We start from the raw sequence: 22,892 nt of genomic DNA, 5'->3' as shown, positions 1-22,892 counted from the left end.
ACCTGTGTTATAGACATGCAACTCATCCACGATGCCCTCGTTGCCCCCTCCGAAGACCACAATCAGTTCTTTGATGGCCACAGCTCTATGCCCATGTCGGGGCCGAGGCACAGGGCCTGACCACCCAACTACTCGCTTCCAGCGGGGCTGCAGCAGCCCTGGGGTGGCTCCGACACCTGTTGGGGAGCCCCCACTAGGGACAATAGGAGAGGCGGCAGCCATAGAAACCACCTCCCTACACTCAAATAAGTATCCTTTCTAGCAATCAGACCTCTACAAGAGCAAAGCAAGAGGGCAACCTTATCAATTCTCTTATGTAGGGGTGGCCAAAAAAAGAAGAGCCGCCACCACCACGTGCACTCTACCTCTTTTGAGGTAAGAATGTGTACAGGGGCAACGCTGCCTTCACTTTTTAAAGGAGAATTGGCTCAAGCAGCCCCTCTTAAATGGGGCACAACACCCTACAACTCCTCTTTTCACTACTAGGACACCTCTCACCATGGGAATTGGGTCAGTCACTTCCTTGCTGCAGCAGACAAACTAATTCGGAGTAATTGTGAAAAAGAGATGCTGAAAAATATACACCCTCCAAAAACAACCCTTGGCAGGGCAAATACCTGCCTATGTTTTCTTTGACGTGGGGCAGTTGCAAGCGTAGAGAACGAGCGTGCCTCTTTGCCGAGGGACTACTGACCCTCCACTCCGTGAGAGTGAGTTTAGACCGCCGTCTCCCCAACTCCCCAGTACAGACACCCTCTCTATGGGGCAAATACCCTCCCCTTGTGGTAGGAAGAGGGGTTGAAACAAAATCACCCCCTAATTGCTTCCCCCCTTTCGAAAAACTATACTAATTCCCCTTGCGAGGGAACTACCCCGCGTGGGGCAGTTACTCCTCCCCCGTCGTAGCAGGGCCCCTCTGCCGCCCCCCTCCGGCCCCCGCTCAGAGCCCGGCCCTGGGAGCCGCCATCTTGTGTTGCCCGGACGGAAAATGGCGGCCGCAGGGAGGGAGAAGCCGCCTCCCCCTCGTCCCCCCCACCCGGCGCGTCTTTCCCTCTGCTCCTGCCTGCTCCCCAACCCGGAGTTCTAAGCCAGGGCTCCCTTCCTCCGCTTTCCAAGCACAGCGGGCCGCTCGATACACCACCGCTGTACGGCACCGATGGGCAAGCTGCGGGCTCCAGGCGCCTTCACGCCGCCCTGGGAGCCGCCATCTTGCGCCTGTGAGGAGTCTCTCTTCCTCGGCAGCCGCGGTAGGCGGGGCCAAAACGAGGCCTCTGTACGGAACCCCTCCCACCAGGGCGCCGCCATTTTCGGTGGGCAGGGCTGCCTGTACACCGCCATGTTAGTGGACGTTCGAACTCCTCTTTCTTTTGTACGTGTTATTGGGGGGAAAGTATCAGCAGCATTCACCGCAGTTTTTTATTGCTATAAACGCAAGACGATTCTCCAGTGCCAAATCCAATTGTAAGTTGTGTAAGTAGATATTTTGTGGGCGTCGCCATTTTGAATAGGAAAGCCCGCCCCTTGCTTTTTTAAAAAAAAACCCTGCTCCCTCCAATAATCAGCCTGCCCGCTAATACCGGCCACGAATACTTTAGGGAGGCGCTATACACTTCCCTCTCTCAACAGATATAGTACTGTACTATATAGCAGCTTTATGGGCGCCGCCATCTTTGATTTAAAAAATTGAGATCTGCTAATAACCCCGCTTATGATTTGCAGACACACCTGAACACGCCTCTATGTGGACAAAGGACAAAAGTTTCTGCCTGCATGCCATTCAAATGAGAGCTAGCAATCTATGTCTGCTCACACAATCTACAGTTTCCACCCACAGTCACGCCCCGAAATCGGGAGTTCCCTTTTCCTTCAGAAATGGTTCTTCTGGTTTCTCTGTGCTTCCGCCTTTCCTGAATCCCGTTCAGGTTCTCAACTGGTTGGATTACTCTATTTGGGATTCAGTAGGGTTTATATAGTGCTTCGCGGGATCATAACTTAAGGTTTCATGCTTTCCTGGAAGCTGCCATCTTGGTTCCACCCCCTTTCCTATCACTGTCACAAAATAGAAAACACAGATGGCCCGCAAACGTCCCGGATGTGCCGCCTCCCTTTCAAATATAAACCAAAATGGCGTCTTTTCCCAATGCCCGTATATAAATGTCCCGTATTATATGTGATTCAATATGGCGGTTTCACTATGCCCGTATGTGCCTCCTGCGGATATATACACATTCAAGATGGCTGCTTCTTGACTACCCGGATGGGAGGTACACTGCCCAAAGATGGCTCCCCCCTGAGTTTCAATAAGCCTCCGTACTAAGTTCCCGGATGTAGCTTGTAGCGCAAGAAAAACTAAATATCGCGGAGCACTGAATCCCCGCATATTCAAAATAGCCGATCGCTCGTTCGTTGGCAGTTGCTCTGTAAACAGGAGGACTATCCAACATGGACTTAGCCGAAATCTAGCGGCTAGCGCTTCTCAAAATGGATCCAAGATGGCGAGAACCATCGGATCAGGAATCCAACAAGATGGCGCTAACGTATTAAATTACCCGGATGTTGAAGGCGGGAACAAATACGGCGCGTTACTAATAATCCCTATGGTGCTGTCATGACACTAGTTTTTCAAGATGGCGACCAAAGCTCTTGCGTAAGGGTATAACTGTCCCTCAAGATGGCCACTATCTGCTATCCGGATGTGCCTACTCGAGATGGCGCCTAGAAACCGGCTCGGTTGCTAGGAGATAGATCTCTAGAAGATTTGTACAACTAACGCAGTCTAGTTTCCCTCGGGTAAAGAACAATATGAGGAACGTATGGGCGTGAGAATAGTTAACAGCGCGTCTTAGTAGCTACTCTGGGCCCGCCTCCCCCAAACCGCCTGCGCACTAAAATTGTTAGTATAGCAACCGCTTGTCTCAACGCGCAGGCGCAGACACGTTTTCCCCAGCAGCCCTCTCCCTGGCCTCTGCGCCGGCTGTTTGAAGACCCGGATGTAGGTGGGTTTAAGGTTTCACCGCCGTAGATGAGAAATCAACGCTTCTTTTTGCTGCTTCTCTCGCCTCGTGACCTCGCAATGCTCTATGAACGCCACAATCCTATGTATCCTTACCTGAGAGTAAGTCCAACTAAATACAGTAGGATTTACTTCTGAGTAAGCATGCAGGGGAATGCGCTGTGTGCAACCTATTACATTTTGCATGCTTATTCGAAAGTAAGTCTTCATCCAGTGGAGCTTACTCCCAGGTAGGTGTGCACAGGCTTGCAAACGCGTGGGTCTTATACTTTTAGTAAAACCTATGCTTAGGAGTAGGAATCTAGAGGTGCTGTCTTCCTCATATAAAATCACTGGGGAAGTTATCCCTATATAATTGCATTTGTGAACGTTCTTCCCCTGTCCCACTTCCTCCTGTATTTCCTCTCTGCTTAGTCATCTATCAAAATGTAGACACTGAAGGGTAGGGATCTGCCTTTTTGGTTATGTTACTATGTAAAACAGGATGTATATCCATGGTGTTACATAAATGCTGTCTAACAACCTGGGGAGGGTTCTGTACATGCTATTGCTTTTTCCAGAAGAATAGCTGTGTTTTTATTTCATTTCTATCCTGCCCCATAGCCAAAGCTCTGGGCCGTTCACAGCAATTAATAAAAAACATAACAAGATTATAAAATACAACATGATAAAAACATAAGCTAACTTTTTTAACATACAAAATTTAAAACTATTTAAGCAGCTAAAACGAGTTTACACAAATAGCACTTGTTTCCCCATATAGTTGTGAATTCAGGTACATTACTGGACATGAAGGTTTAGATGAGAATCATAGACCATTTTGCATACTGAAAGTGGCCTAGAAATTATAACAAGGTAGATTTGACTTAATCTAATTATTGCTAGATATAAGGAAGCGTCTTGTTATCAAGCAAATTATAACATAACTATCTTGCAACTAACAGGAAAAGTATTTTTCATTTGTTTTTTAATGTTTAATACTTTTTCAGTCATTAGCCAAGGTTAGCAGAAAATGGTAAGATATTCAATTGCCAAAATATACTATACATTTTAAAAGCCATTAAAAAGTGACATGAAAAGCAGAGGGGGAGAAAGGGGGTGGCCAAGTCTGAAGGATTTCAAAATTACTCGTGTTAGTTACTAAAAAATAGTGATGCCACTTTGCTTAGTCATCTAATAAAGGTTAACAGTTCCCCTGTAACTGGAGAAAATAAAGGGGTACAGTTGAGAACACCATTGGGGTGGGAAATAAACCTTTTCCTGTCCCTGGTGACCCTGCTCATTAGCAAGTGTGCTTCTGTCTGCATAGCCGGGTGGGTGGGTGAGATCATGCCAGGAATTGAATTTTGTGTGAGAGATTAGTGCACCGTGTCAAACCACCCAGTACAGGCTCATTAAGCATAGGGTTGCTACACTTTTTGTTTTCTGCTCTTACACCGTTAACAACAGCCAGATACAAAGAAATTCATCAGATGAAACTTGTCCACTACTTATCTTTGTGCCAGAAATAGTCTTCACCTTTTAAATGTCAGGCTGCTGTTAAAAGCACAGGAACAGAAAGCAGAAAAAAGGTGGCAACCCTATCCCTAAAATCTCCCAAGATACTCATTTCATGATGCACACATTTTTTAAAAAGTTGGGCATCAGGTCCCTTAGGCCTCCCCCCCACCTCTTATTTTGCTAAGCCATACCTGACTGCAGCTGCAGCAACAACTGTGGGCTTCCTGCCCTACTTTGTGGGGTGGGAAATGTATGCTGAGGCATATCCAGCCCTGCAGCTGTGAGTGACTGCTGAGTAGCAGGTGGCGTATAGAGCATAAAAACAGAAGATGGAAGGAGAAACTATTGGTAATTGGCTGTTCCCCATGCTTGCAATACACAGGCACATCTTGACTGTAAATGTAGCTGACACTTTAAACATTAAACAGAAAAATACAAGTGCCTCCATGTTATCATCATGAGAGGGTGCATACAGATGTAACATTTTAGTTGTAGTGCGCAGGGTCTGAAAGTGCTTTTGCCTCATGTAATAGTTTTCTCAAAATATATTTTTCATCTGAAAGTGCACTGGCAATGATTTCACCATGCATGGTGGGCTTTACCTCCCAAGCCAGGGCATGCCTTGCAAAATATATATGAATTATAATTCAGCAATTTCAAGTTATCTGTCTTTGAAATTCCTTTGTTCAAGAATGGCCATGGTCATTGACATAAACCAGTGTGGGAACATTTCAACCTTCTAGGACACTCTATCAGTGACCTTAAGGTGGCAATCTCCAACAAAGGAATTTCACTTTGATATGATACCTGCTTTTGAAATTTCTGAAGTACAATTCATCAAGAGATTCAACTCTTTCATTGTGGTTCGAATAAGGACAAAGGTTTCTGGGTTTTTTAAATCACAGTAGATATGTTAATCAGCTCACCATTGGTATGTTGTCTGTGTTATCACCCAAGAACTGTTTTGTGAATGGCAACTTAAGGTAATCAGCACTGTCTGTATTTTTTTGCATTTCAAAGCCCCAACAACACAGTTTAAACTTCTCCCTCCTAGATTATGCAACACTCTCCTTTCCCCCTCCCACCAGCATATTGTATACAAATATGCCAATTAAAGCTTATGCCAGAATAAATTTGTTAGCCTTTAAGGTGCCACAAGATTCCTTGTTGTTTTTGCTGCAAGAGACTAAACATGGCTACTCATCTGGAAATTGTTGAAATAACATTTAGTTCTGCCCTAAGATACTTGTGCAGGGGTTAGAGGAGGACAGGGAAGATCCAGGTTTAAATTCCTGCTGAGCCATGAAGTTCACTGGGCGGCCCTGGGCCACTCAGAGAGAGAGGGAAAGAGAGAGACTTTCTCCCTCCTGCCTGCATAACCTTCCTCACAGGCTTGTTGTAAGGATAAAATGTACGCTATCTTCCTGGAGGAAGAATAAATAAGAATAAATAAGATTCCTCAATACTGCCTTCAGATTCAAAGGAATTTTATAACAGTAACACTCAAAAAATAAACTTTGTTTTGGCTGCTGCCAGAGGTTTCTAATCTACAGGGGGCAGAAAGTCTTGCACGACGTGGTTGCTGCAGAACTGACTTATGTACTACAGAGGTTCCTTTAAAGCAGGTGGCAGCAGTGCCTCTGCAATAACAGCGCCTGTATTTTGAAGTACAGGTTGTCTTGCAGGCCTGAGCCCAAGGGACCCCCTTAGTCTGGAGTCTGGCTCTGGCTGTCCCCATGGTTACAAAACACAAGACCTTGGGAAGGAGACAACCTTGCCCACGCACCCCCACCGTGCAGTGATGTCACCAACAGCCAATCCTGCCGCTGCAGCTGTTTCATAACCACAAACACTGGATAGCGCGGCTGCCAAGGGAACAGTCTGGGCTACCGCTTGAACATAGTCCTACATAGGCACCAAGGTCTGCTGGGGGAAGGGCTGTGGACGAGGGGAAAAGGCCAGCAGTGCATTAGATCTACAGGACAAGAGCACAACTGTCTCCCATCGCCATGAGCGCCCACTCTCTTTTTATAACAGTGGGATGAGGATCAAAGTCCACACTGGGACAGGAAGTTCGAACTGAGACAGGAAACTCAAACTTGGAAACCTGCCAGATCTTGTATCCACTTTGTAGTCTCTCCTCCCCTTGTGTTAAATCGGGAGGAGAGGAATTCAAGACACACGCTCCCCTACAAGTTCTACACAAGCAAGCAAACAAGCAACCTATGGAACAACGGAGCGGTCGGAGCGGGAGGTGCAGCAGCAGCAGTTCAGAAGCCGTGCAGAGAGACTCGCGCAAGGAAAGGGCTGCTTCAAAATCGGAAGGCAGAGAAGCGCCCTTGCATGTGGCTGGAGGTCTGGTGCTTTGTGTGGCAGTTGTGGCTTCAGGGGTTTTTGATGGCGTTCACACTGACATTGGGTACGAGCACTATGCAGAACCAACCATGCCAAGGTTGCCTGCTGCCCTGGCTATGCCTGCCAATTGCTTAGTCAATTTGGCCTACATACTCTTGGGCTGGTACTGGCTGCCTTCAGGTGGCAAGCGTGGACAGGCACACTACCTCCAGGAGGTCTTTGCCCTCATGGCCCTCACATATGGGCCTATGCAATGGGTCCGGCTCTGGACACAGCATCACTGGGCAGCTGTCTTGGATCAGTGGTTGACATTGCCCATTTTTGCTTGGGCCACCATCTGGTGCTACTTCCTGGAACATGGCTGGCAACCAGGGATCTTTCTGGCCATGGAAGTGACTTCATTGGCAAGCTATGTTCTGGCATTGCTTCACCCCCAAGGTTTTGAGCTGGCATTGGGTGGACATATATTTGTTGTTGTTTGGAGAACATTGAAAGTACAGAGGCATCTTGGCAGTGCTACTTCTCTCTGGATCATGGCACTGGGAATGATTTCTTGCCTGGGTTTTGTAAGCCTCAAGCTGTGGGACCAGGAGCTGGCACAGTGGGCACCCTTCCGCCGCTTAACTGGCCACTTTTGGTCCAAGATCTGCGACGTGCTGCAGTTCCATTGTGCCTTTCTCTTCTTTACCCGACTGAGCAAATGCTAGCTCAGGTCAACGTTAATTAATCCATAATCTTCACAAATCACCATTTATAACCTTATCATCAAATTGATGTCAAGGCAGGAGGATGTAATATCAGATTTGAAAGAAAAAGTAAAAGCTGATGAAAAGGAAAAAACGTGTTCTGGCTCCTCTAAGTGCACAAGAGCATAGTAGCGGTGTTGGTAAGGGGGCACTTTCCTGCCACCAGCCCAAGGTCCCCGAGCAGTTCTGCCGCTTTCACAAAATCACATACGGGGGGGACGACGACAACGACACTCAGATTCATTCTATATACCCTTGCTGTTGAATCTAGTTATACCCATGTCACCACCAGGACAGTGCTCTCAGTTGATCTGAAAGGTTGTGATGCAATAACAGAGAGGTGGTGGTCTTCAAGACCTACAGTTTCAGGATTTCAGCCTCCTCCCTAAGGTCTCTGGGGAAAAAGAGTTTGATCTCTGGGCCAGGAGTAAGAGGACAAGCTATTTACCACATCACCTGTCCCTGTTTTTCTCCACTGTAAAGTTTAAACCACACCATTTTTCCAAGATGTTATCTCCAGTTTCCATCTTTTTCCTCTCTTGTTCTGCAATAGAGGGGACTGAAAGACAAACACCAACAGAAGCATCATAAATATATTCTGGAAACATGGGGAAGAAGTCAATATTCCTTCTCTGGAGATCACTGGTGAAACTTCAGATTTAAATTTAATTAGCAAGTGCTGCCCGGCTGTTACCTCCTGCAACAGGCATTATCTTTGAGCTCCCAAACTCCAGCCTGAGTCTTGGGGTGAACCAGGGTAGAGCGAGGGTGCTGACCCCAAGTCCAAAGCAGCTTGTTTAAATTGTTCTTTGGAAAAATAGTAGGAAGCCAGTGCTATAACGTATGTTCCATCTCCTCTCTCTTAGAGTTACAATAAGTGCCAGCTCCAGGTTTTTGAGGGACCCTTCGCAAGACACCCTCAATGGGCCCCCTCCCTGAGTGAGTCTACCTTCTCACCGCCATTGTCACCACCTGCTATCCTCATCTTTCGAGGAGCAACTCCAGGGGGTTCATCAGTGGCCCCCTGCTGAGGCGTGGGCCCTTGGCAGGTGCCCAACCACGCTTACCTTTGATGCCAGCCTTGTTCACAACCTTGGGGTGGGTCCAGATGACCAGGTTGTAATGGTTGCTCATTATGCCTTTCACATCTTTCAGCATCTATTTCAGGGGTGGGCAACCTCTTTCAGTTGAATTCTGCCCTCTTCCCAAGCGACAAATTCAATTCCAGAGAAGTTCTTGGGGGCCACATGCCAGTGGTGGGTGATGCTGAAGGCAAAAGGGGTGGGGCCAAAAATGCTAGTATATTGTTTTGCCAGTAACCAAGCTTTAGAAGAGGCATTTCAACTCTTTAGAATAGGGAAAAGCTGCACAAAAGCAAGGAAACCATCAGATGATTGGTGGTTGGGGTGAAGGGGGCGTGGCCATCTGGGGAACCCTGCAGGGGTGGATTGGAACCCCAGGACTGGATTTGGCCCCTTGGCCTGAGGTTCCCCACTTCAGATCTATTCTGTAAAGACCTAGCAATTGTCACTCACACCTCTAACCTTGAGACTAGAATAGTGTAATATGTTCTGGTAGGGTTGTCCTCAGTAAGAGTTTTATTTTCACTCTCTTTTCTAATTATCACCAACATGGAACTTGTCCTTTTCACTGAAACCACACAATGAGTTATCCATTGTCCTATTCACTGCAGCTTTGGGAAAAGGTGGTATACAGAGCCCAAACCTCTGTACTCCAGCGACCTTAAAATAACCAACCTCTTTCGAACACCCACATTTGTATGCCATGGTTGTACACTAAGGGCACATAGATGTTCTACAGCTGTGGGACAACCAGCAAGAGTTCCTATTGTAGAGGTGCCTGCCTTTCATGTACCATCCCATCCTTCCTCAAGTCAAAACCATCCATAATTATCTCCATTGTGTCTGGATTCAACCACTGATCAGCTCACCTGCATCCAACCCACCCACAATGGGCAAACCATAGGTGAGCAAAGGACCTAGATTTCCCAGTAGTAACGTATGGCTGTGAGAGCTGGACTATAAGGAAGGCTGAGCGCCGAAGAATCAATGCTTTCGAACTGTGGTGCTGGAGAAGACTCTTACGAGTCCCCTGGACTGCAAGGAGGTCAAATCAGTCCATCCTAAAGGAAATCAACCCTGATACTGAATACCCTGATATCTGTCTGAAAGGACAGATACTGAAGCTGAAGCTCAAATATTTTGTCCACCTAATGCGAAGAGAAAACTCCCTGGAAAAAACCCTGATGGTGGGAAGGATTGAAGGCAAAAGGAGAAGGGGACGGCAGAGGATGAGATGGCTAGATAGCATCACCGATGCAATGAATGTGAACTTGAGCACACTCCGGGAGAGAGCGGAGGACAGGAAGGCCTGGCGTGCTATGGTCCATGGGGTCACGAAGAGTCGGACACGACTGAACAAGAACAACAAGATGGAAACCGTTCAAGAACACACAAATAAGAGAGTAGTTCACTAGGTTTTGAGACCACCTGCTACAAACAATTCAGAACCATCCCATGAATTCCTACTATGTTCTGCAGCTAAGTCACCAATTATCTCTTCATAATCAGCTCTTCGTATCAGACCAGACAGAAAGGTCTAGCAGGATCAGTTGTGTCTGCCTTTCAGTTGCTAGAAAAAGTAAACCAAGGTATCAGGTGTGCCATATCCCAAGCGCCTTATTAGTGAGAAGAGACTGCCTTTGGGCTTTTTTTTATTCAGGCACTGAAACGTCCCAGTGTACCAGGTCCAAGTACATGTAGACTCTACACACCAACTAGGTGGGAGCTAGCTCAGAGACACTCTGGAGCCCCCATTTACCATTTATAGTTGGTCAAATAAGAACCATAGCTCACTGGTAACAGCCCCTGCTTTGCATGCAGAAGGTCCCAGGTTCAATCCCTAGGATCTCCAGATTGTGTGGGGAAAGCTCCTCCCTGAATCCACTGCCAATCAGCATGAATGAAGCTAGATGGACCCACAGACTGACTTGGTATAAGGCAGCTTCATTTAAGTTTTGAATAGTTTTCTTAAGTATATTGGTTAAAATATGCTCTGTTTCTAACTGAACAAGACGAGGATACACTACATTCAGCATCTAAAGCCTTCCTCCAAGGGAGGCTCGGAAGGTGGCAACAAGGGAGAGGGCCTTCTCAGTAGTGCCCCCCCCCGCCCCTTATGGAATGATCTCCCTGATGAGGCCTGCCCGGCACCAACATTGTTATCTTTTCATTCCTTTCTCTTCTCTCAAGCATTTGGCAGCATATATTGTCTGTGCGTGTCCTGTCTTTTTATATGTTTTCATGTAAATGGTTTTACACTTTGTATTATGTGTTTTTAATGGTTTTTAATCTTTGTAAATTGCCCAGAGAGCATCAGCTATGGGGTGATGTAGAAAATAATAACAATAGGGTGGGCTACTCTAGAAGGAACAGAGACAACAGTCCTCTGTGATTTAAAGAAGACACACTCTTGAAGTGCAAGGCAGCTTTACCCCAGTTCAGCCTCCCACTTGGGCCCTGTGCAAATGTAATGCTGGCTCCCGCCAAACCACTTAGGCCCCGAACAAACTGCGAACCAGCCTCAGGAGCATGCACCTTTTCCTTCTCCTGATCCCCGTCCAGCACAATTTCTCCTCCCTTCTCAGTGCTAACCATCATTTAGCATTAACACTCTTGAGCGCTTAGCACGTAATACTAGCCCGCCCCCCTCAAAACCACATCAATCCGTGGTTTCATGAAAAGCTGGTTAGTTTTTATCTCAGCGAACAAAGTTGCCTTGAGCACCATTTGGTGGAAAGGTAGGATACAAATTTAACAAATAAAACAAATGATGGTTACTATTGAGAAGGAGAGAGAGAAGATCTAAAGTGTAAGACCCTGTTTGGGATCTCAATTTCCATATTGCTTCTCCTCTGCCTGTCCCAATCTTCTCACGCGGCAAAGGTAAGGAAAAGGAAGGAGGGGGGAGGGAAGGAAGGAGGTAGAAAGAATTCCCAGCCACGTAGAAGCCCTGAAAGGATGGGGCTGGTCCTTCACCATGCCTTATCTCCTCCTATAGTGGGGAGACATAGGCAGGCTGGCTGTTCAGTCCGTTTTATAACTACCTGCAAATCATGCCTCTAGTTAAGGAGGAGGAGGAGAGAGAAACAGGTCTCTACCACCAGAAGGATACAGACAGGTTACAAATATATAAAATATTTTATTTATTGTACCAGTTCAATGAAAAGGAGAATGTAGTGAGGAGCCTTTGTGGGGAGAAACATAGGGCTAAAAAATCCACAGAAGCATCACCTCCTCCACCCACCCAGTGGTGCGGTGTGGACTTTGATCCCCACTCACATAGGCCTCAATGGCAGCCCCCCCCCCCCCTTTCAGCCATGGGACTGGCTTGATGTCCGATCCCACCAGAAACACCTGTGTGCTGTGGGGGGGATGGTGCCAGCTAAGGATATACACCATCCCAGGGAGGGTGGGCCCTGTAATCTGCAAAGTGCCATCAGCGCTGTGAGAACTTTAATCCTTCCATGTCCATAAAATGCATCACTCGAATTCGTCACTCTCTTCGGGCTCACGAGGGGGCTCTGCAATGCATTCTGGATGGGAGAAGAGAGAGAGAACTTAACCAATGCTTCACCCTGTGATGAAGTAAAACCTTCCCTATCCCTCTTTAGCATACACATCACAGATAATACAGCACCTTACGTACCCCGCTGCCAGCCCTCAGAAGTCATAGCTGTGGGGAAGGATCACAATCCTGCATGGCTTAGGCTATACTCCATGGATTTGTCTGGCTCACTGATCTGCAGCTGGGGTGGGCAACCTGGCTCACCATTGGTTATGCTGGCTGGGGCTGATGGGAGTTACAATCCAACAACATCTGGAAGGCCACAAGTTGCCCATCCCTGATCTACAGGTATTATTCCTGTATGCTTTGGGTACAGCAGATCCTGGGTTACGTTCTCAGACAAGCTCATGCTATTGGGGGGGGGGCATGGCTCAGTGGGAGACCACATGTCTTGCACGCATGAGGCCTCACATTCCGTCTCAGATGAAAGGATCTCTGGCAATAATGCTGGGAAAGACCCCTACACTGCCTGTGTGAGACTTTGAAGAGCCACTCCCAGTCAGATTAAATAATACAAGCTTACATGGACCAGTGCTCTCAAAGGATGTACTTCTTCACACAACACGTACTATGCGGAACTCACTGCCACAAGATGCAAGGTTGGCTACTGGCTTAGGTGGCTTTAAAGGGGGATTAGATAGAGGAAGAGCCTATCAGCTGCTATTAGCTGCGATCACTAAACAGATGCAGAACCTCCATATTCAGAGGCAGTATGCCAATAAATGGAGGGAAGCAAGAATGGGGAAAGCCATTGCCTTTGTCTCCTGGTTGGGGGCTTCCCAGAAGCACCTAATTAGCCATGGTGGGAATGAGGTCGCTGGGCAAGATGGACCTGCGGTCTAACCCAGCAGGGCTCTTGCTCATCTTCTTATGGAAGGCAGGCCTAAATGAAGAATTCAACCTTTCAAATAAAACAAACCCCAACTTCTAGTCCGTGTGGTTGCAGAGGAAAATACTCCCCCCACCCCATCTCTGTTCCTGGTGCTGGCACATGTGGACCAGCTCCTTCTATACTCCCCCCCCCATACTCTTGACCACTTTTGGAGGAGAGTACAAAGAAGGGTCCGGCGCCAACAAAAACAAGGAGGGTATGTTAGCAAATGCAGCTCTGTGTACTTTGGCTTTGTTTCGGTTGGGAGTGAGGGTTCAATCAGTGGCTTCTCAGACAAGGTAGATTTTAATAAGAGAGTGAAGGCACCATGTAAGCCAGCTGCCTCCCAACCTGGTGCCCTCGAGATGTGTTGGCCAACTACCATCATCCCCAGCCAACATGGCTATGAAGGGCACTAGGCTGGGGAAGGCTGACATAAGTATTCTGAGGAAGGGGAGGGAGCTGTTTCCCCCTCTGAACTCCTGCAGCCTGGCTTACATATTGCATTATTCCTTGTACTGTTTTATTTAAGTGGAGGGATGTCTACCCCCACTTTCAATAAAAATCCCTACAGTGGCTAGTAGTGTTCTTCCACCTAGTTCACATAAAGCCCCCTGCCCACTTTTATTGGCAGTCTCATCTGGTGCTGTGGGAAGGCATTTCACCTACTGTCACAGCTTCAGTCTTGAAACAAATTATTTACATACACTTTCGCTTGATCTGTCCTACAACTGCAGATTTTCTTTGGTATCAAAATGGCTGATCCCCCGTGTGGTATCATCTGATATAAATCAATCCTGTTTAGTGCCCACAAGTTTCACAGTATGGGGGTGGGAGGGGGGCGGCTGGGTAAAAGAAACACTTTGAGCAAGACCCTTGTATATATGTGTAAGCCAAAAGCGGCAACCCGTCGCCCTCCAGATCTTTGGTCCTACAACTCCCATCAGCACTAGCCAGAATAGGCAATGGTGAGGGATTGTGGGAGTTATAGGCCAAAACACCTGGAGGGCCATAGTTTGCACACCCCTGGTGTAAACCAAACTGTAGAAGACATAATGAAATGGTAGGCCTGCTTCTTTTTCTCCCTTTGCTTATGCTGCAGCAACCATTCTCATCTGTTCTGTTTCCTGGCATGGGCCGAGGAGGTATGCTTCAGGGACCAGCAGCAGCAGAAGTAAGGGAAGAGTTCCAAAATGGCAGAGAGAGAAGGAATGAATGGAGAGAGCGCCTTTTCCCTTACCACAAGTGTTGCGGCTGCACCCTGAGCATCAGATCTAAATCACACCCCAACAGCCAGAAAAAAAAAAAAAGCTGGCAGGAGACAGACTCAGGCCTATTTTTCACAAACAGGCGGTAAACCTGCATCCTGCCTGCACTACTTCAGACTACAGGTGGGGCCTCAAATGACTGGATGCTTCTTCATGCCGACCCCCCCCCACCCCCCACCCCTGCAAATTGAGAACCGGCATGTTGGGGAGAAGGATTTCAACCTAGCCTTCTCCCGGGGCACACCAGTTTTCCATGTGCAGGGAATTCTTCTGGGCAGGTGGGGAAGCATTCCATCATGTGAAGTAGTACAGCCAAGACTTCTGACCCACGGGTCTATCCCATCATCTGCTGTTTGTGAAAACTAAGCTGACACCATCAGAAAGAATTCTAGTCATAGAAGGGACTACGGCCCTTGTGCCACATCCTTGTATGAGGCACATCCTTGTATGGCCTGAAACCACAGCAGCTGTGGGCAACTTGTGGCCCTACAATGTTTTGGCCTATAACTCCCACCAAATGTAGCCAGCATAGCCAATGGTGAAGGATGAGGGGAGTTGTAGGCCAAAACAGCTGGAGGGCCACAAGTTGCCCACCCCTGAACTACAGCCTGGGAAGAAATGGGAATGTGAAGGGGTGAGTAGAAGTGTGAAGGTATCAATCTGATAAAAAACAAGACTTCAGAGCTAATTCCTCTTCTGTTTCTGTGAGGAAAGGAGGAGGCCAAGGGTAGATCCTGGGGATATTTAGCAAGTGTTTTATTTCCTTCTTCTAGCATCATTTGGAAGCAGCCCAGGAATTCAGGATTCCTCCTCAGCACCTGCCCCGCTGAAGGAATATTTTACCAATGCCTCGAGCCTCCTTATGATTTGTTCCCCTTCCCTCTCAGAAGTAATATGACCAACTACACCAGGCCTCTAGCTTTGTTTCTGCTCCCATCCTAGCCTATGTGGTGATATGTTGGAGTTCGTTATATCCTCCATGTAAAAGAAAGCCCAGTTACTACACTGGAAAGAAACGCCAATGGTACAATTTAGATTTCAGGTTTTCTTTTTGAATGATGCTCGGCATGTTTGATTTGTTTTGAGGAACTTTGAGATTTTAGAGTTCAGACATTTTTGAGAGGTGCAATCCAGCAGCAGGCAGGCAGATAGAAATAAGTGAGGAGTAGGAGCTACCAAGGGTAGACAAATGTGACTGGAAGCCTTGAGGAAGGGGCTGCTGGCCAGACTGGACAGGAACTCCAGACCTTGAACAATGCTGCCCTTTCTCTTCCCACTCTCATGAGGTCTAGAAACTTGTTCAGATTCACATTTGCATTGTTTTAATAGATTCTCAGGAATCCATTTCAATAGCATATTCCCACGTGAAGACACACATGGAGAAATCAGGTGACAAACAAGTCTTGGGCATAGGGTAAAATGTAGTAATTACCTCTGTCATTACTTTACATTTGATGCGGATAGCTTCTGTACAGTGGAGAAGAGGAATTGTGCCTGCTACTGCTCCTACCCAATTGTTATGCCATCAGACGTCCCATTTGCATAAAGCCCTACTTCAGCAGGCTTGATCTGCATACCACAAACTGTCCAGATCACATGGACTAGCACCATCTGTTTTTCGTTCTATGCGCAAATGTCTCTACACAAACGTGACATCCAATAACGCAAACCTCAGGCAAGGCTGCTCCTGCATCACACATTAGTTCTCCCCATCAAACACAATGCCTGGCTTAAGGTTTTTGATTCTATTATGAAAGACAAGAGGATGGTTTGCAGAAATGTACTTGGTGAACGCATGGATTGCTAGGATGAGATGTGGAAACCTAACTGCCCCTTCTTAAAAACCTCATTCCCTTGGTCCCTAATGAGACCAAGACTGACTACTACCACGCTCCAACTGCAGAAGTAGTGGCAAGGTGGGGAGGTTACCTTCCCCTGAAGGTGTAGAGGCAAGCACACCCAGGCTGTCAAGCGCCCCCTCGTGGTAGAGTGCCAGCCGTTCCATCATGCGCCTCCGTGCTGGGTTGATGACGATCTGAGGGGCAGAGTCACCTGCAGAGAGAAAGTAGCCAATCACTGAGTGACAGCCTGCCCAGATGCTGAGATCGTCATCGGAGGCCCAGCTCTGGGTGCCTCCACCTGCTGAGTGGAGGTGGGTGACTACCAAGGATAGGGCCTTCTCAGTAGTGGCACCTCATTTATGGAATTCCCTCCTTTATCTGTTCACCTGGTGCCAATTGAGGTTTTCTAGGTGCCAGGTGGAAAGAGTTTTATTTTCCCAAGCTTTTAAAGGCTAACCCTGTGGTTTTTACTGCTGCTTCCAAACAGCTGTTAGTCGCTGCTGCCATTTTGTTGTTATTCTATTAGCTGTATGTTTTTCATGCAGTGTTTTTAAGCTTCCTCAAGAATCTTGTGTTGAGAGACACAGTTAAAATGACTGAGTAAATAAGAGCAGTGACAGAGACGGATGATTTTAAATCAGAGATGGGGTGGGAGCTGTCAAATGCTGGGGGTTGGGGATGTCGCAGAACAAGCTAGCCAGGAATGGGAGAGAAAAGTAGAAAAAGAAAGAAGCATGCTGGCAGGGTAGCCAAGCAAGCCATAAATCTTCAGATGTGGCTAAGAGGTGCACACTTCAGAGTAAAGTTCAGATGCCAGAAAAGTGAGTTCCTCTGTACACGTGAAGCTGCCCAATGTCAAGTCAAACCGGTGCTCCATCAATCCCAGCACCATCTAACCAGCCGTGGCTCTCCACGGTTTCAGACCAGGGCTCTTCCCAGCCCGGAGTGAAGATGCTGGAGATTGAACCTGGGGCCTTCTGCATGCAAAGCAGGCCACCCACGGTGTCCTATTTGTCTACTATCAAACATCCCACAAAGCCAAGGTGACTCTGATGTAGTTGGTGGGCTACCTGTTTAATTGCGCCATTCTTGTATCTGACATGCAAGAAGCAGGAGAAAAAGCAGGCCGGCCTTGCATACCTGGGCATACGACACTTGCACTCACACGCTTTACAAGCAGGTGCTCCTAACTCTGCACTGCAGCCGCAACCCCATTTAAAAATGGAACTCCTGTCCTTTGTCTCTCATGATTTTTATGCACTGATTAGACAAACTTTGGAACTGCTGGGACAATCCCTAGGGATCCAAACAAAAGCGAAGAAGAACCGTTCAGTCGCTTGAATACTGTTAACATTCCCATAAGACTGTTAGCCAATCACATTAATTTAGAACTGAACGTCCTTGCTGCATAACCATTAACCAAGGTTTTGCTTGTAATTAGCAGAAGTTTCCATGTACTTAATTCACGCTTTAAAATACTTAACCATTATTTGCCAGACTTTGTTTGGTCAATTAGGAAGAGGCTCAGGAAAGGGTGGGGCGAGGTGTGCGTGTGGGGCGGGAAGAAGGTGGCCCGCAGAGCGTCTTACCTTGGTGGCCTACAGAGATGTTCCCTCTGGGCACACTTCTGTAGCTCAATACCTCCAAGCTGGGCTCCAAGCTTTCATCGCTTTCCTCAGGCTGATTGAGAGGCCTGGAGGGGTACGAGTCCTCCTGTGGAGCGTGCATTTGTCTCGGGGGTAGCAAGGCAGCAGACGACTCCCCATAGAGGGACAGCTGTAGCCTCTCCAGCTCTTGGTACACCTACAAGACAGGAAGCCCAGTCAGCCCTTGAGCTTCCTACCAATGTCGTAGCCAATGAGAAGAGAGCACAGTCATTCCCCCAGAATTCCCAGCAAAGGCCACTGTGGCTAAACAGGGAAACTCCTTCTAGAAAGGGTGTCTCCTTCCCTTCTTGAGACAATTATGGCCCACCTCACAGCCAGCCTTACTATTAGGCCGATGCACACTACTGCTAACAGTGGAAGGGCAGCAGATTATATAGTGAATGGGCTGACCTGACCAGGCTTCACCTTCGTCTTTATACTGGACTTCTTAAGAAGAGCCACCACATATAAAGACAGTGGCAAATGCAACACAGTATAAAGAAGCAGGACTGGGTGAAATAGCGACTCAAAATAATTTGGCAGAAGGTGGGCAGAGGTGGGTGAGATATATACTGGTATATGAACCCACCCACCAGAATAGTGGCAACTGGTTAAGGAGCAGTGACATATATCCCAGTCAGCTCCATGGAACTGATGGGCAGAAAGACGTCCTGCTGCTGTACTAGAGATGTGAAGGCCTGAAGGGGAAAAATGGGAGGTAAAACAGAAAAACGATGTTTTTTTCGTCCCCCCCCCCCCCCCGGTTTTTTTCAAGCCTTTACATCTCCGCCTGCACAGCAGGACTTCCTGGAGCTGACTTCCTCTGTGGCAGCAGCATCAACTATTGGATATCTCTGACTGCAGACCCTATGAAAGGGCGTGTCGGTGGAGTGTCTCCTTTCTCCTTCTGCCCACCATGAGTGTCTGTGGTTTCCCTGCTTGTTTAAATGCTCCTGATGGTTCCACATGGACCTATGGCTGACTGGAGTCCAGCTGGAGAAGAGCCTTCAGTGTGATGGCCCCCTTCCTGTGGAACTCCCTGACTCTGGAGGCCAGGCAGGTGCCAACACTGGGTTGTTTTCGGCACCTCCTAAAAACAGCTCTTTTCCAGGAAGCCTTCCTTGTTTAACCAGCCTCGGTTTTATTGGCACTCTGTTTTTTAAATAATAATGTTAATATCATGTTTCATTCTTTTAATCTTTTGCTCATTTTATCTCTTGTTGTTCACTGCCCCGAGATCTGTTTAGATGTGGAGCAGTATAGAAATGTTGTAAATAAATAATGTCACGGCCCTCCCCACAGGCTTGAGCAGACTGAGGAGGAATGTCCATATTTCCAAACACACAGACTAAAATCCAGTCAGACTGAAAGCATCTGAAAAGCCACCACCCAGGCTCAGCCCAGAGCTCCCCAAAAGCCAGCACACAGAGCTCTTCCAGGCTTTCTTTTCCGAGAGCCCAAGGTGTGGGATTCCAGAACGATGAGCAGCAAACAAAACCCCCTCACTGTCCAACTATAGTGCTCAGATGGCTTTGATAACAGGGTGTTTACTATCGATGTTAAAATTTCTCATGACGAACATGAGAGATGAGTAACTATTATTAGTAACCTATTTGCAAAAACAAAGCCAGCTTTGGGTGATCTGGTAGGGCACTTAATTGTGGTCTGGATGAGACAGACGTAGTATCAAATTAAAGACTTGCAGAAGAACAGTGGTTTGGCCAACACGCCCACCGCAAATCAGAGCAACCTGACAGAAGGGGGGCAGAAGCTGTGGTAAATGCAGGTTATTGGCTCAGCTGTTGCAGAATGTTTATAGACATTCCAACTGCTAAGAACTTGTAGAAGCGAACACACAAGGCCTAGGGAGAGATGGGACTGTGCTCTGTTGGTAGGCAGGCATTCCAAAGAGAAAGAGGCAGGCAGCACTGTTGAAGTGTTGGTCAATTGCCAAGCGCACACACACTATGCAGAGATGTGAATGGCATGTGCAAGTAGTGTGACTAGTTTATGTGAATGGGGAATGGACAGAGAAAGTATTATACACGAGACAGAAATAAAACACATCACCACGCCGCAGATATACTGTACATGAGTGTCCCACTTATTTTTCCTGTTTCACAGAGGGGAGACATAGGCCCACAACTGTCACTTGCCCAAGGCTTTGGTGCAGCAGAATTTCAGCCCAGCATCAAAACTTAGTGGAGCGACCTAAAGAATCCAGATCCCACCTTCTCCTCGCCCCCCTACCTCAGCCATCGGAGGGCGCTGCTTGGCTCGTTGGTGGAGGCACCGGCAAGCCAGCCTGCCTAGCGTTGTGCCCAGCTGCTCTGGACAGGGCCCAGCCCACGGGTCCACGTGCTTCTGGTAGAGGTAAGTGCCAAGCTGAGGTGCCTGGGAGGAGCCGGAAGTCATGGTGGAAGAGCGCGGCTGGGCTCCCTGCTCCTCCTCCTCCTCTTCGCTCAGCAGATCCTTCTGAAGGCAGAGAGGCAGACAACCCGTCAGACAAACAGTACGTGGGGAAGCTGGCAACGCTGGAGCAGCAGCGGGGTTGACAGTGTTGGAAAGTACCAAGTACCAAGCTGCGCATTCTGAAGGGAGCAGCGGCGGGGGTGGGGGAGGGCCAGAACGCGTCTCACCAAGTACTTGCTGCGGCCGCGTGAATCCACCTCCATGGGCCGTCTTCCAGTCAAGAGCTCCAACAGCACCTGCGGGGTGGAGAGGGATGGTGTTTAAAAAGCTGGCACGTGCAATGAGGGAGGAAAAGGAGGGAAAATAGAAGAAGGCTACTGAAGAGGGGAACCTTTCTCCATATTTTAAGTCAGCCAGCCAGGTGACCAAAACTCAGGATCTCCTGGCATGATCAGGGAATCCTGGTGCAAGATCCCTCGGGCTCACCCCAAACGTCCAATTTGCTTATCCGTCGCCAGCCAGCATCTAGCCTTGAACACTGGCCGAGTTCTGGACTGCGTAAGGGCTGAGGGGCCAACAGCACCAGCATTGCGCATTTGCTCAACCCCACACAAGCACGATCCCCTCCTCCCTAGAATCCAGAGCCAACATCCAAGGCACGGGCAAGCTTCTCCCCTTCTGCACCTTAGTGGCACCTGGATGTGGCCTTGCTGCATGTATCCAAAGGCCTGTGCTACCTCTCAATCCATGCTTTACATACATAATACTATGAAGCATTACAGCAGACATCTACAATATTCAGAACATTGGGTGTTACTAAAGTAAAAGGTGAAGGTGTCCCCAGCCAGTCCTGTCTGACTCTGTCAGAGTGGACGCTGAGCCCATAGAACCTCAGAGCAATTCTGATTCTGAGGAGGAACAGCCGTCCGTGGGAGAGGAGCGTGCTCATCCCTCCCAGGCCCTGCAGCTGGCAGAGATTCCTCCTGCCGGCATTCCAGAGATAGATAGCGGTCCTGGGAGTGAAAGAGCGCAGGAGGAGGGCTGGCTGGCTGCTCGACGCAGACGCAAAGAGCAACAAGCTATGGAGGGCGCGGAAAGGAGGCGTAGCGTCCATTTGGCGTGGAAGCAACGGTCGCGTCCAGAGGACCCGAGGGAAAAGGGGAGGGACTCTCCCTAGCCCTTAATAAGTTCAGGGTCTGCAAGTGATTCTCGTTCAAATGGGGACCAACTGTTTCCAACCCGGGGCATAGGTTACTCTGCTGTTCATAGCTTAGTCACTGGTGATAGAGTTATTAAGTTGTAAAAGGAATAAAGCCTTGAAAAGAATCCTTTGTCTGTGTCTGGAGTTGGCTACTGGAGTAGACTGAAAGAGGCCGGCTAGGGCCCCCTGACAGACTCTAGGGTGCGGTGCTCATCTCCATTTCTAAGCCGAAGAGCCAGCGCTGTCCGAAGACGCTTCCGTGGTCATGTGGCTGGCATGACTGAACACCGAGGTGCACGGAAGACTGTTACCTTTCCTGCCAAAGCGGTACCTATTAATCTACTTGCAATTTCTTGCTTTCGAACTGCTAGGTTGGCAGGAGCTGGGACTGAAGACGGGAGCTCACTCCGTCACGCGGCACTCAGGTCTCGAACTGCTGTCCTGCCGACCTTCCGGTCAGCAGTTCAACATCTTAACCACTAAGCCACCGTGGTCCTGTTGTTACTAAAGTACCATCATAAAAAAATCAGTACGTTAGAATCGCTGCCAATGTTAATCCAATTCAATCAATAACAGAATTTCTTTTAAAAATGTAAATGTGATTTCTCACCACTATAGCAAACAATATCACCATGTAAGCGATATAAAAGTAATTTTCCATTAAAAGCTCAATCACAATATTTTGTGGTGCTTTGATACCAGTACTGAGGCTGAATATGCAATAGGATTTTTTTCCTTGGATTCAAATATAATGGGCAAAATAATAAAAACAGTGAATTATGTCTTCAGTCTGAATGCATCCAAAAAACACATTTTGCTCCTGCAGTGGAATACCTGTGTATTTCTCTTCAAGATGTGCAGATGGCATTACTTGAAACCTTAGTGGCTCCCTGCCATTTGCTTGGCCTCACACACAGGATAGCCGAAATGGGCAGGCATGGGCAACTTGTGGCCCTCCAGATGTTTTGGCCCACAACTCCCATCAGCCCTCACCATTGGCTATGCTGGCTAGGCCTGATGAGATCTGTAGGCCAAAACATCTGGAGGCCATACATTGCCCAACACTGGCACAGGAGAAATAAGCCTCCCCAAAGATTCTGTTCCTGCCAGGGAGGAGGGGGTTAAAGAGCCCAAGCAGCAGAGGGGCAATACAAAAGGAGGACACTTAGGACAAGATGTTAAGCGAAGGCTAGGTGGCCCCCCCTTGGGTACTAGTTGCCCCTTCCTAGTTTCTATTTTCTGCCTCTAAATGAGCCAATAAGGCAAATGAGGGTGTAACCGACACACCCGGGTACAGTTAGCGCCTATGAGTGTTGCCTCAAGATAACAAACCCTCCGAAGCGCTGAATCTTGACTCAGCACTGAATTATCTGAATAGCTTTTCAAACTGAT

General features: G+C 48.0%; 3 protein-coding genes and 1 long non-coding RNA gene across 10 annotated transcripts in view; 2 read left to right on the top strand and 2 right to left on the bottom strand.

Annotated features, from left to right (window-relative positions):
- The window catches only part of HCFC1 (host cell factor C1), a 35,108-nt gene extending 30,141 nt beyond the window's left edge, over positions 1-4,967 (bottom strand). Inside the window, exon 1 of one of the 3 annotated variants that reach the window (XM_084835984.1) lies at positions 4,705-4,967. In XM_084835984.1, coding sequence (XP_084692110.1) covers positions 4,705-4,831 — 127 coding nt within the window. In that variant the 5' untranslated portion in view covers positions 4,832-4,967. Of the gene's footprint in view, positions 1-2; positions 2,529-4,704 lie in introns of those variants that run through there. The other 2 variants (XM_084835982.1, XM_084835983.1) reach the window with 2 other exon arrangements.
- Positions 2,420-22,642, top strand: LOC146353224 (uncharacterized). The gene is made up of 2 exons (XR_014788016.1): positions 2,420-3,243; positions 20,012-22,642. It is a non-coding gene; the product is annotated as an uncharacterized LOC146353224 (long non-coding RNA).
- Positions 6,208-14,452, top strand: TMEM187 (transmembrane protein 187). Its single transcript, XM_084835995.1, has one exon. It carries the CDS (start codon positions 6,739-6,741, stop codon positions 7,573-7,575), a length of 837 nt encoding a protein of 278 aa, XP_084692121.1. The 5' UTR covers positions 6,208-6,738; the 3' UTR covers positions 7,576-14,452.
- IRAK1 (interleukin 1 receptor associated kinase 1) overlaps positions 11,816-22,892 on the bottom strand; it is a 34,097-nt gene continuing 23,020 nt past the window's right edge. For 2 of the 5 annotated variants that reach the window (XM_084835987.1, XM_084835989.1), the window contains exons 10-14: positions 20,527-20,595; positions 20,138-20,362; positions 17,831-18,044; positions 16,330-16,452; positions 11,816-12,229 (exon numbers count right to left, since the gene is read on the bottom strand). In XM_084835987.1, the coding sequence (XP_084692113.1) occupies positions 12,177-12,229; positions 16,330-16,452; positions 17,831-18,044; positions 20,138-20,362; positions 20,527-20,595 (684 nt within the window). In that variant the 3' untranslated portion in view covers positions 11,816-12,176. Of the gene's footprint in view, positions 16,453-17,830; positions 18,045-20,137; positions 20,363-20,526; positions 20,596-22,892 lie in introns of all 5 variants that reach the window. The other 3 variants (XM_084835986.1, XM_084835988.1, XM_084835990.1) reach the window with 2 other exon arrangements.

The sequence above is a fragment of the Heloderma suspectum genome, chromosome 2, assembly GCF_057233095.1.
Source record: "Heloderma suspectum isolate Gila_16-S chromosome 2, 16-S_ref, whole genome shotgun sequence".
NCBI lineage: Eukaryota > Metazoa > Chordata > Lepidosauria > Squamata > Helodermatidae > Heloderma > Heloderma suspectum.
This window is presented reverse-complemented; position numbering and strand designations above follow the sequence as displayed.

Excerpts from the sequence above, each read along its gene's own strand:
- TMEM187 (XM_084835995.1), top strand. The coding sequence starts at position 6,739 with ATGGAACAACGGAGCGGTCGGAGCGGGAGGTGCAGCAGCAGCAGTTCA.